Below are 14210 nucleotides of genomic sequence, written 5' to 3' on the forward strand. Positions count from 1 at the left end.
AAACCACTAATTTCTATTTCTAATATTTACACAAAAATTGAGAATAAGTTATTATAATTATATCTAAATATACATTAAAATATTTAATATATATATTATATATATGTTTAGGAATGAAATTAAAATACCTGAAATAAAGAAAAAGAAAAATACAAAGAATGATTTGGTACTCTTTAAAAAAAAGCACAAATAAATTTTTTTCCTTACCATATTTATTTATCATTTATTATTTTTTTATTTAAAATGAGTAAATAATATTTTTATAAAATATAAAAAATTTACTCTATAAAATATGAAAAAAGTGGCTTCCGATTTATGGAAGATGAGGTAATGGTGGTGCATATATTTCAAGTATTGGTGGTGTATGTAGTGTGAAGTGTCATTTCCTTATTCGCTAGTGACATACCCGATGATAAGAGTATAATAAGGGCAGTGAATCCGGTTTGGGTTGCACATGCAACAGCTTTGTTACTTTCTTTCTCTCACAATTGTGAATTGTGGTTCCCACATGTCCCTAAAGTCCTCACTTTCTTTTTCTTGCTGCCACTTCCCTCCTTTACCATAACAATACTGGTTTAATTTGCTAGCTTGCTATGTGAATGTAATATATATGCACAAGTACACCTAAATATTTCAGAGAGAATTAAGGAGAGATAGATAGAGTGATTGTATGTATAGATGGGAAGCTACTGGGTTCATGTGTGTTTATTTATGATATTATTAATGGTCATAATAGGAGTCACTAGAGGAAATAATGAAGATGCAGAGGTGACTTATGATGGAAGATCTCTTATCATTGGTGGTCATAGGAAAATTCTCTTCTCTGGTTCCATTCACTATCCCCGCAGCACTCCTCAGGTATCTATATGTTCATGTAATGCCATTCTTCTCACACAGTTCAGCTGCATTATATTTATTCATTATCTTTCTTCTTGTTTTCATATCCATTAATGACCACCGTTATATATGTTTGAGGGTACATTATATTATTTTCAAATCTATTATTTGAAATACGAAACTGGCATTATATATATATATTAATCTAACTTATTAATTAGCTAGCTAGCTTGCTTGCATTGTTGGTTGACCCAATCCAAAAGCTGCATTCGTTTGGACACTAGCTTGTGTCTGGAATCTTTGTAAATTAAACTAATTCACTGTTACTCAACTAGTTTGTAGTAATCACTGTTGCAAGTTGACAGTTTTTCACCAACACCAAAACACAGCTGTAGCTGCCACCTAATACTATAATTAAATTCAAAATTCAAACTATGAAAGCTATAATTATGATTATTTTTTCACCTTTCCGGGTATGTCATGTTTGGAGGGAATAATTAAGAAAATAGAAGAGAAAGAAAATCATTATATATCGCTATTATTATTAGTTTTTAATGTTTAGAACCATGCAATATTATTCTAAAATTAAAAAAGAAATATTAGTATATTAAGGATGGAATCTAAGGTATCAATCACATGACAAGGCTTTACACATCCAAACAAACATTTTAATTTTACTTTTCTTTTTAATTCTTTTTCACCATCTTAACTACTTACTACGCTGAGCTACTATATTTAGCCTTAGGAAAGTGATCTTAAAGATAAATAATTCTGAGTTTTTAAACTAAACATTGGTATGAAAAAGAGAAAGTGAATTTTCCTAAATAAAACAGCAATATATACTACGAGGGACACTTATACATATTTATTTTCTTGCATGACATCAAAACCAACAAACATAGTGAAACATAAACCACAAAAAATTGTCTTTTTAGTGATGAGATGTGGACGAAGGTGCCATTAAAGTCAATTTGTTCACTTGTGAAAAAAAGGACAAAAGAAAAACTAGGATACAAGGATATTAACATTAATAATTTGTCAAGAACAACCAGTTATTTTTCAAGTAATATCAACCAATTTTTTTAAAATGATTTTTTATTCTAAATTTTAAAGCTTAAATATTATACTTTAAATCTTAAATTTTAATTTTTTAAAGATTAAATTCTAATTTTAAACTCTTCAAAAAATAAAATTAAAAAATAATGTTATAATAAAAATAGTTAATATTGATTTAGTTTTCTAAAAAAACAGAAGGGTTTTGACTTTTGAATCGAAATTGGTGGATATTTAATATAATATGAGGTTTTGGTTATAGATGTGGCCAGATTTGATAGCGAAAGCAAAAGAAGGAGGGCTGGACGTTATTCAAACCTATGTATTTTGGAATATCCATGAACCCCAACCCGGACAGGTACGTATACGTACGTATATACGTATTTTAATGTAAAAGCTAGTAACGTGGATGAAATGAATAAATAAATAAAAATACATACATAGGACAGTATGATTTCAGCGGCAGATACGATTTAGTGAGATTTATAAAGGAGATTGAAGCTCAAGGGCTATATGTGTGCCTCAGAATTGGACCTTACATCGAAAGTGAATGGACATACGGGTAATTTCCCTTCTCACTCTTTCTTTCTAGCTGGATGCAAGACAACATCGTATTACTACGAGAAATACTATAAAGCCAGTAGAATTATTGTTTTTAATCGATTATTAATCATTAATATTTAAAAGTATAGATTAAAAATATATTATTAGAATACTAAATTAAAAAAAATTAAATTGATAACTAAGAATGATGGTCAAAAATAATAAATTTTAATGAGACTTTATTATTTCTCTATTATTTATTTTATGAAACCAACAAAGGTGGTTAAGAAATACTTATTATCATCATATCCTGAACTGAATTGAACTTGGTGGTATGTAGGGGATTCCCATTTTGGTTACATGATGTTCCTGACATTGTTTACCGAACCGACAATGAACCGTTCAAGGTCACGTCGCACTTTAATTTTGTCTAACTTTTTTGTTATGATCACAGTTATGTTATTTAATTTTCTATTTCCATATATTTATGGTAGGTGTTTGAAATAATTGATATATTTATGTATGTTTAGGCATACATGCAAAATTTTACGACGAAAATAGTGAGCATGATGCAATCAGAGGGCTTATATGCTTCTCAAGGAGGTCCAATTATATTATCGCAGGTATGAACGAATCCCCCAACAAGCCAACAACACTTGATTAATTAATGGAAATTATAATGATAAAAGAACGTATTAGATTGAGAACGAATATCAAAACATAGAACATTCATTCGGAGAAGAAGGAAGCAGGTATGTTAGCTGGGCTGCTGATATGGCTGCCTCCCTCCAAACTGGCGTACCTTGGGTTATGTGCAAGCAAACCGACGCTCCTGATCCACTGGTTAGTCATATTTATATTAATTATTTACTTACTTACTTAGGATAATTATTAATCCTACTTAGCTTCTACCATGTATTACATATTAAGATTAATGCATGTAATGGAATGAGATGTGGCGAAACCTTTACTGGACCAAATTCCCCCAATAAGCCCGCACTCTGGACAGAAAATTGGACTTCTTTGTAGGTTACCTCACTCAACTAACTAGCACTACTTATTTTATATTAAGCAAAATATTAACTACTGTTTTCTTTAATTTAATTTTCTCCTGTCATGTTATTTATTTTTTTCTTGAAGCTATCAAGTTTATGGTGGTAAGCCGTACATAAGGTCTGCAGAAGATATTGCATTCCATGTCACTCTTTTTATTGCAAGAAAAAATGGAAGCTATGTCAACTACTATATGGTAATTACTCATACTCATATATACTAATATATTCAATTTTGTTCTGTGTAATTAGTCACGTTAGTTATCGCATTGTTTGAAAACTTATTAGTACCATGGAGGAACTAACTTTGGGAGATCAAGCTCAGCCTATGTTATAACATCTTATTATGATCAAGCTCCACTTGATGAATATGGTAATTAGTATTATTACAACATTAATTAATTATTCCCTTGAAGAGTTTATACGACCTTCTAATAGATTTGTCCCCCCAATAGGTCTATTAAGACAACCCAAGTGGGGCCATCTTAAGGAGATGCATGCTGCAATCAAATCTTGTTCTACCACCTTACTGCAAGGGATGCAGAGCAATTTCACCTTAGGTGAACTGCAGGAGGTGACTACTATCTATCATATCAGGTTTATTTTTCACGAAAATAATTCAATCCCCAAATATTCCATTGATTTTATTCGGTTTCAATTCAACCAGGGTTATGTTTTTGAAGAAGAAGAAGAAGAAGACGGGGGATGTGTTGCTTTCCTTGTAAATAATGACAGTGTGAATAAAGTTACTGTTCAATTCCAAAACAGATCATACGAGTTGCCACAAAAATCAATAAGCATCCTACCAGATTGTCAAAATGTGACTTTCAATACTGCAACTGTAAGTATGAATTACTCCATCACAATTAATAGAAGACTAATTAATAAGATATTTAGTGATTTTATATAACTTACAACATATACTAAATAAAACAGTTGTGTTTATTTGATTAATGTCTATAGTATGATTTCATGCACAGGTAAATACTAACAGCAACACAAGAGTAATAAATCCAGTACAAACCTTCAGCTCTACTGACAAATGGGATCAATTTCAAGATGTCATCCCAAACTTTGATGACACTTGCTTAATATCAGACTCACTACTCGAGCATATGAACCTAACCAAAGACAATACGGATTACCTTTGGTATACTCTAAGGTTAGTTGTTTAGATCCCCAACAAAATATTCTCTAATTTATCAAACATATCATGTTATTCCTTACTATTACAATGGAACAATCCAATGATGAAACCAGTTAAATTTATGAACAGGTTTGAACAAAATTCGCCTTGCAGTGAAGCAATACTTCATCTTAAGTCTGCTGCTCATGTTGCCCATGCTTTTGTGGACGATACATACATAGGTAAGTAATTATTGAATCATTAATTTGAACTCTTCACAAAAGAATTTCAAATAACTCAGCGTTATGTATGGTTGGTTGGTATAGGAGGGGCTCATGGAAATCACAATGACAAGTCTTTCATCTTAGAGGTCTCCGTTGAACTAAATGAAGGGACACACAATATTTCTATTCTCAGCGTTATGGTTGGACTCCCGGTAATGTTTCTAAAATGGACTTTATATATGATATTCCTTATTATCTTTCATAACAAAATTAAAGTACCCTTTTTTTTGTCCCTTTTTAATTTATTGAAAAGGATTCAGGGGCATTTCTTGAAAGAAGGTTTGCTGGTTTAACCACAATGGAAATTCGGTGTAGCGAAGAGTCCCATGACTTGACCAATGCTGCATGGGGATATCAGGTTGTTTATACTTTTGTTGAGTTATTGAGAAGTATAATGTGGCATTATTTTCATGATGGGTCTCTTGTTGTGCATTACAGGTAGGATTATTGGGGGAGAAGTTAGAAATATATGAAGAACAGAATAGCAATTCTAATGAATGGTGTGAACTAGGGGACAACCCTACTAATCAGACACTCGTTTGGTACAAGGTACTGTAAACCTGAATTGGAAAGTGTTTGTTGCAGAGAGAAATTATTGATGAATAGTAATTAAAGAGATACAATAAATTGCATGCAGAATGTATTTGATTCACCTGAGGGAGATGAGGCAGTTGCACTGAACCTCGAGTCAATGGGAAAAGGCGAAGCGTGGGTGAATGGACAAAGCATTGGTCGCTATTGGGTCTCATTCCATGATTTCAATGACCAACCTTCTCAAACACTGTAAGATACTTACTTTTTTATTAACCTTAGTTGTTCATCAAATAATAAGAATAATGGCTTGTGTGTGTTATGATATATGGTAACAGGTACCACGTGCCGCGGTCGTTCCTTAAGGACAGCGGAAATGTTTTGATTTTGTTTGAGGAGGGAGGTGGAAATCCTCTTCGTATCTCACTCAACACTGTTTCTGTTTCTCTTTCATCCTCATAGAGATGCCTGTTTTTCTCTGAATGTTCTTCAAATTTCGACACTCAGATTGATTCTTTGTGATATCCAAAATAACATCAAAGCAACAAAAGAAATAAGACGATAAATGTCCCATATTAAACAGAACTAAGAAGGGTAAAAGTAAAGCCTTATGCTCCGTCTGATTTATGTTTGTTTTACATTTTTACTGTTTATTTTTTTTTGTTGACCGAAATAAACTAAACAAAGAAAAATAAAACAAATAAAATAAGGAACTACTTAAATAGAGAGACAGTCCCGTTTAAAACTATTCTTAAACTCCTCCTAAGGTAAAAGAAGCTCAACAGTTGTAACTTCATCGCCATCTTTGCTATAGTATCTGCCACCGTGTTTGCATCTCTCATAATCAAACGAAAGTCAACACGCCAATTCCAATGCATGATATCTCTTATTTTGAGCACCAATGGATCAATAAACCCAAAACCATTTTGAGTAACAAGATTAAATGCTTCCATACAATCCGTCTCACAAATAACATCTCGTTGATCCACATCCCAAGCTAAGAGATATCATCTCAAAATAGCAAACAATTCTCCTTGAAAAATACTATTACTCTCAATCATTCCCAAATACCCCATTTGCCAACTCCCATTACAATCTCTAATACCACAAGCAAAATCAACACAAGCAAAACCAACATTATCACCCGAACCAAGATAATTAGCATCACAATTAATCTTAAAAGTACCAATGGATAGGGGATTCCAAAAACTATTTAGAGTAGAGGGAAGGGACATACGTTATAATTCAAAAATATTCCTAAGCTCATTTTCTGAAGTTAATGACAGACAAATCAATTTTTTCGGAGGCCAAGTTTCATGAGGATTAAAGATGTCATTATTCCTTATTCGCCATATCCACCAAAGTCCCGAAAAGAACTTGAACGGATGCTCTCTGCTATGATACAAGAACCATTTTTTCAAATCCAAAGGATGACAAGAAATATCCAACCTATGCCAGACAAGCTGAGCTTTTGGACAATTCCGAATACAATGTAAAATCAATTTCTGGCTAGAAAGACATCTTGAACACCTATCTGATGGCAACATCCCTCTTCTAAAGCGAAAACTTGCAGTAGGAAGAGCCTCCTTAAGACACAACCAAGCAAAAAACTTATGCTTTTCTGGAACAAGCTGACGCCAAAGTCAAAGCCAATTCTCCCGCTCCTCCCAACCAAACAGCTGCTTACACAGCCCACAAGTAACCATTGCGTGAGTCATAGACTTTGACAGCAGACCCACACCAATACCAACCCACTTCCGGACCTGTTTATTCATCTGGATTGTAGGAGAGAATATTACCTTTTAGATTTTGAGATAAAGGAGAATAAAGAGTATCCAAATTCCACCTACCAACCGACCAAATATCTTGTATCCAGATATTCGAATCAGAAACGTGAACATAATCCATCTCATTAGATAACCGTCCTTCTCTCCTCCAGCTAGAAAACCAAAAATTCTTGTTCAAATCTCCAATACACTAAGCAAACCCATCCTTCAACACTTCTCAAGCCTTGCAAAGAGACCTCAAAATAGGAGAGTCCTTATTCTTAGGATGACTAAAACAGTCATATAGAGATTATCGGTATTTGGCATCCAACAATTGGACCCATAACTTGTTTGGCTGCTGGAAAAAAGTCCAAACTAGCTTCCCAATAAGAGCAATATTTACACAATAAGGATCTCTAATCCCCAAACCTCCATATTTTTTGGAGTAACCAGTACCTTCCAACTAATAAGATTCAATCCTCTTCTATCAACTTGTCCTTTCCAAAGAAAATTCCTCATCATAGACTCAAATTTACTAATGATTCCTTTGGGAAAAATAGAGACTTGCATATGGTACGTAGGAATAGCGGCTGCAACAGAATTAACCAAGCAGAGTCTACCAGCCCGATTGAGTAAACTCCATTTCCAGCTTGCTAGCCTACTCCGAATCTTATCCAGGACACCATTGAAAGCTGAATGAATTACCCTAGAATGGCCTAAGAGTAACTCCAAGATACTTGCCTAAGTTCTGGACAAATCTGATAGAGGATACCCCAGTGAAAACCTCTTTCCTTATTGCAGATCTTGGAGCAAAGCGCTTTAGACTTCTCAACATTAATCTTCATCCCAGATGCTTTACAAAAAGTCGCTAAAATATTTGATTATACGAAAATGTGCCACTCAGATAAAGACGTCTAAAACTTTTTTTAAGATATTTTTTAATAATTACAATTTAACACATATAATCGATTAAATCATATCATTTTTGTCAAAATTAAGCCAGATAAATTAATTTGATCCAAAAAATAGTGAATCAAATCTTGAAATAGTCTAAATTAATATTATTTTTTTATAAAAAATTACTACAATACCCTTATTATATAAAATGACTAAAATACTATACATATGAATTCAGATCCTCTAAATTTTGAATTTTCACTTTAGAAGGTAAAGTGTAATCTCTTATCTTTGAATAGTTTCTCTAAATTCTAATCCTATGACGATAGAGAATTAAAGGAGTAGAATTTAGGATTCTCAAAATTAATATATATAATAGGAATATTTTAGTCATTTTCTATAATAAGGGTATTGTAGTCATTTTCATAAAAACAATATTAATTTAGGCCGATTCAAAATTTGATTCACTATTTTTTCGATCAAATTAATTTGTCTGACCTCATTTTGACAAAAATAATACGGTTTAATCAATTATATATATTAAATTTTAATTATTAAAAAATATCTTTAAAAAAATACGTTTTAAACATCTTTATTAAGTGGTTCCTATACAAAAATTGATATTAAATTATTATGAAATAAATTTATGTCATATAATTATTTTTTATTGTAACATATCAATTATTTTAAATAGGTGATAATTATTAAAACAATTTTTTATTATTGAGCCATGTCAACTATTTTAAATAGATAACAATTAATAGAAAATTTTTTTATATGTTACAGTTTTTTTACAAAAAATATATTTATTATTTAATATTTTTAATTAATTGAATTTATTAAGTATCATTAATCATTTTAATTATAAAATAACATCCAAATACAATTAACATCTATATTAAAATAACAATAACAATAATTTTCACTTATAAATATTTAAATTACATATTGTTGTGATTTATTTATATGTATAATCAACTATACTCTTGTTAGTATTATTTTATTAATCTCACAATCTCTCGCATAAATAGTCAAAAATTTCTTCAGTCATCTTTAATTTTGACACAATAATATCAAAATTATATCATAGAGTATCATTATTCAACAAATAGATTAATATGCGTATTTGCTTTATAAATTTATTTAGTACTATATATACAATTTTTTTTTGTGACTGTACTATATATACAATTAATCAAATACAATATACAACAATACTAAAAAAATTAGCTAAATAAATACATATGACAAACTTTATTTATTTATTTTAAATTATACTGTAAAAATACAAAAATTACATCTCTATGAGATTGTACATAAAATAAAATTTATAAATTCAAATATTTTTTAAATAAATAATTCAATATATATAAAATATTTATTGTTAAATCAGTTTTTATTATAATTATTATTGTAAAATTTGGATAAAACACCTCTATAAATCAAAGAAAAATGAATTTTACGCGAATCTCCCAAATTAAAATTGGTTACATGAAAAAAAATTACATTTTATAAAATTTAAAATTTTTTATTATGCATAAATTAATAAGAGTACATTATAAATTTTTATAGTACTACATAGAATCATGTCAAATCGATTATTCTTATTCCTAATAATTTGAATTTAATCAATGCCTAAATAGAATTGAATTAATTTGATTTATATAAAAATATGCTCTGGTACATGCACGTAACGAATTTTGATTTGAGAATTTTCGTAAAATTCATTTCCCTTAATTTATGAAAGTGTTTTATCTTAAAATTTATTGATATAATTTTTAGCTTTAAGAATTCTATAAATTATTTTATAAGTAATTATAAGACAAAAATTTATCTACTATTTTTAATTATCCAAGAAATTACATAAAAAATTTATAGTATGAGTTTTTAGTAAGTTGTGTGGGTCCAAATCTTAGTTGGGCCGTATTAAATTACTTTTCTATCGCAGAAAGATTACTCCTACAAAGCATGAGATGCCATGACTCCCTAAGGTGATGCGTGGAGGGCACTGAGCAATCCACCTGGATAAGGAAGCAAGTGGCAGTTGCAAAACACTACACGTGGCGGTATCAGCGATCCTGCTCGAATAATTATTTCCACTTCGTGTATGAATATATCATTTCATCTATCTCTATCCGAAAATTATGTAGCTATAAATCTTTTGATCCGCCAGTGTCACTTTCATCACATTCTAATCATTATTTCAATTTGAAAAACTATGTCGGGCGTGTCGTCGTTAGCAGTGTCCGAAGCAGAAGACACAAGGGTTCCAACAACTCCTCCCTGCGAGAGAAGAAGATTATTATTTCAACAAGAGCATGACGACGTTGCTTCTCCTCCTCCTCTTAGTAGCATGAACCTAATGGGTTCACTGCGTGTAATAGAGCTTCAACTCGTAGCCTTTATACTAGTCTTCTCAGCAAGTGGCCTCGTCTCTCTCATGGATCTCGCTTTCTCTGCATTCGTCACCATCTACGCCTTCGCACTCTCGCGCTTCTCCTTCCCGTCGTATGGGTCTCCGCCCCAACAGATCTTCCACGCAAGTAGGTTGTTTCAGGCATATGTGGTGGTGGGAACAGCCGTGGGGATGTTCTTGCCTCTTGCGTACGTGCTGGGTGGGTTCGGAAGAGGGGACCAGCATGCGGTTCGTTCAGCGAGTCCACACTTGTTCTTGCTATCTTTTCAGATACTGAGTGAGAACATAATGAGTGGGTTGTCCATGTTTTCAGCGCCAGTGAGGGCGTTGGTGCCGTTGATGTACACAATTAGAAGGATCTCAGTGGATATTGACTGGTTACAATCAGAGTGGCTCAATACCACTCTCCCGCCAAATTCACAATTCAAGGTTACTTTTATAATCCCCTAAGCTCTTGCTATTTATCACACTATTTGTGTTATGACCATACCATTTAAATTGAATGGGTGGATGATGCAGGACGTGGCATGGTTTTGGTTCGGTAGGATTCTAGCGTTGACCAACCTAGTTTATTACTCCCTGAATCTTTTTGGGTTCTTAATACCAAGGTTCCTTCCAAGAGCGTTTGAGAGGTATTTCCAGTTGAGGGGAGAGATCCACGCTAAGGCTGACCAAGACTATGTGGTCGACAAATCCCATCCGACAGAAAAACAAAACAAGTCGCAATAACTTAGTAGACACTTGCTCCTTTATCTACTTTTATATAATCCAACCTTATGTATGTAGTTCTTTTAATCAATTCCGTGCTACATTATCAATAATATTTTTGTCAATTTTTACTCATTTTTATTTATAATTGTATTTAATAAAAATGTATTTATAAATATGTTTAATAAAAATATTATTTTATGACTATATTTAATAAGAGTGTCTTTATAAATATATATTTTTTGGATGTGTTATATATATATTTAAAATATAATAATTAATTATTATTAACAATTAAGTTAGTAAATAATATGTTGATATTTTATATTTTTCTTTTTGTAATATATATTACTTTTGTACCGTTTTACCCATTTTTATTTTTAATATTGGATTAATAATAATATTTTTCTGAATTATAATTTATTGTAATATTTTTTTAAAACGTATTATGATTTAATTTAGAGAGTATTCGGATCTTTTAAAAAATTAAAAATGGGAGTATACTCCCAAACTTTTTTAATTTTCTAAACATAAATCGGACCTTTGATTTATGTACTCTCATTTTTTTTAAATACAAATTAAACTCTCTAATTTGTATATATCTTTTATAGTTTTTAAAAATAAAAAAATTATAATATTAAAATATATTATTCATTCTGTTTTTATATATAAATTTTTTAGTCACATTTTTATTTTATAATTATATAGAACAATTTTATTATTATTTTTACTTTCTATTTGTCACTTTTTGTTGGTGTACATTACTTTTGATGGTAGAGTACAAATATGTCAGAGAGATATTTAGAGGTAGTAAATGTAGCACTCTAGCTCTCTTACTGATTTTGTATTGTATTCATTTATTATTGTATTGAACACATAGGTGTACCGTAACCAAGACGTATTTATTCATTCAGCCGTACCACTATCCACGAACACATCCCGGTTGTTACCTCTACATTCGTGTTTTCACGTCCATAATATCTATAAATTAAAATGAGGACAAATCACTATATTAAGTTATGTGGAAAAAATATTTACACAAATTAGTTAAAGCAAAAATTAATTTATGAATCAACCAGTTCATATTTTATATAGTTCGAAATAATATAATTTGAATATATGTGGAGAAAATATTTACACAAATTAGTTAAAGCAAAAATTAATTTATGAATCAACCAGTTCATATTTTATATAGTTCGAAATAATATAATTTGAATATTTTCATGTAATTCAAATCATATTGATTCGAATTACACACACGCACACTCATTAATTTAAATCAAGGTGAATCGAATTACATTCAAGTACGCGTTCTTATGTAATTCGAATTTGACTGATTCGAACTACACAAAGTATAATTCGGATTAGACTTGTTCGAATTATACAGGGCCAGACGTGCATAAATATGGTGTGAACGTGAATTGATCTCATTAGAGTGAGAAAATGGTTAGTGAAGAGAATTTCGTAGTGTTGGTTCATTACAGAGGATCGATTAAGAGAAAAACACGATCTGGTATGAAGTTCACTGATAAGGATCCTCTCAGTATTTTTATGAAGCCTACGACGAGCTATGATGACCTTGTTAATTCTGTATTACAGAAACTTGGTCTTCAAGGCGTGAAACGGGTTAAGAAGTTTTTTTTATCGCATTCCGATCTCAGTGCTGCAAGAAATTGTGAAGTATGATTGTTTCACGATCGGGAGTGATGAGGACTTGCAGGTCATGTTTTATTGTCGTCGGCAGTTTCTCGAGGTTAGGACACCTGAGTTGCTAGCGAAGTTGGTTGATGTCGTATCTAGCTCGGAGGGTTCGAACTGGAATACCCACACTATAGGTACGGTAGCCAGTTCTAACTCCAGACCTGTTGGTGTATCTTCGTCCGTCCCTGTGAATGAACCTCTGGTCGAGCCTGTCACCTCCCCGTCGTTCGCCGTTGATCTCAACTGTAGTGAAGGCGGAGAGGTTGAAATAGGGATATTGTGCCGACTTCTTCACAGAGTGCTGCACCGGCTGGTTTGGGCGATGCATTGCTGGATGATGTTGATGATGATGATGTGGAGCCGAATATCATTGCTGATGACAGTGGCGATGATATTAGAGCGAGTGAGCCAGCTGGGGTTAGAGGTGGTTCTAGCTCTGGCACACAACAGTACCCTCTGCACTTTTCATCTTTAGACTTGGATTCCATGAGACAGGAGGAAGTTCCTGGGGAGCCTGCTGGATTTGGTGCTAGAGATGGCCAGGGTTCTGCAGGTCTCACAGAGTTTCAAGTTGGTCAGCAGTTTCAGGATAAAGATGAGGCTGTGTTAAGTGTGAAGACGTATAGCATCCGACGCGGGATACAGTATAAGGTGGTGGAGTCTGACTATCGCCGGTATGTTGGAAAGTGTTCTGAGTTTGGAAATTGGTGCACATGGTTGATTAGACTTAGTCTCCAGCAGCGCAATGGTTTTTGGGAAGTAAAACAGTACAACGGACCACATACGTGTCTCGCGACATCCATCTCTAGCGACCACAGGAGTCTGGATTATCATGTGATCTCGGCATTTATCATGCTAATGGTTAGAGCTGATGCATCCGTCAGCATCAAAGTGCTCCTGAATGTGACGGCGGCACACTTTAGGTTCAGGCCAACGTATAGGAGGGTTTGGTTAGCGAAGCAAAAGGCCGTTGCCCACATCTATGGCGATTGGGATGAGTCGTACAACGAGCTCCCGTGGTGGGTGTTACGTAAAAAAAATATTACGTACTAACCTCGTCGTTGATGACCCCAGCTATATGAGCTACTCCATCCAAACGATATAATCTGTCCGGATTATTCCCCCATGGGCTGAATATCCTGCTCGAGCCTTTGTTGGAGTCAAATCTGAGTCGTTTTCTCTGGGATTTGATAATAGAAAAGTTATTCGAATGAGGTTGGTTCGAACTCATTTTATAGGCGAAGCAAGTGTAATTCGAAACACTCCAATTCAAATTACTACTAGAGCCAAAAAATG

General features: G+C 32.6%; 3 protein-coding genes across 4 annotated transcripts; all 3 read left to right on the plus strand.

The window, feature by feature from the left end:
* The first annotated feature begins 431 nt into the window (after positions 1-431).
* LOC130967408 (beta-galactosidase 6-like) lies at positions 432-6025 on the plus strand. Of its 2 annotated transcripts, none has more exons than XM_057892254.1 (18): positions 432-858; positions 2153-2248; positions 2340-2452; positions 2774-2840; positions 2964-3056; positions 3133-3276; positions 3364-3458; positions 3574-3682; positions 3774-3858; positions 3941-4059; positions 4153-4326; positions 4466-4647; positions 4762-4853; positions 4938-5047; positions 5149-5253; positions 5334-5444; positions 5533-5678; positions 5765-6025. In XM_057892254.1, exons 1-18 carry the CDS (start codon positions 679-681, stop codon positions 5886-5888), a joined length of 2145 nt encoding a protein of 714 aa, XP_057748237.1. In that variant the 5' UTR covers positions 432-678; the 3' UTR covers positions 5889-6025. The 2 variants fall into 2 exon arrangements, with proteins under 2 accessions (XP_057748237.1, XP_057748238.1); XM_057892255.1 differs by having other exon boundaries at positions 741-858; positions 2351-2452.
* A 4282-nt stretch (positions 6026-10307) lies between these two features.
* LOC130966800 (uncharacterized) lies at positions 10308-11234 on the plus strand. Its single transcript, XM_057891623.1, has 2 exons — positions 10308-10934; positions 11025-11234. Exons 1-2 carry the CDS (start codon positions 10308-10310, stop codon positions 11232-11234), a joined length of 837 nt encoding a protein of 278 aa, XP_057747606.1.
* Positions 11235-12656: 1422 nt separating this feature from the next.
* Positions 12657-13967, plus strand: LOC130966801 (uncharacterized). Its single transcript, XM_057891625.1, has 3 exons — positions 12657-12756; positions 12875-13176; positions 13212-13967. The coding sequence occupies exons 1-3, from the start codon at positions 12657-12659 to the stop codon at positions 13965-13967; spliced, it is 1158 nt and encodes a 385-aa protein (XP_057747608.1).
* Positions 13968-14210: the final 243 nt, after the last annotated feature.

Source organism: Arachis stenosperma, chromosome 3, assembly GCF_014773155.1.
Source record: "Arachis stenosperma cultivar V10309 chromosome 3, arast.V10309.gnm1.PFL2, whole genome shotgun sequence".
Classification (NCBI taxonomy): domain Eukaryota; kingdom Viridiplantae; phylum Streptophyta; class Magnoliopsida; order Fabales; family Fabaceae; genus Arachis; species Arachis stenosperma.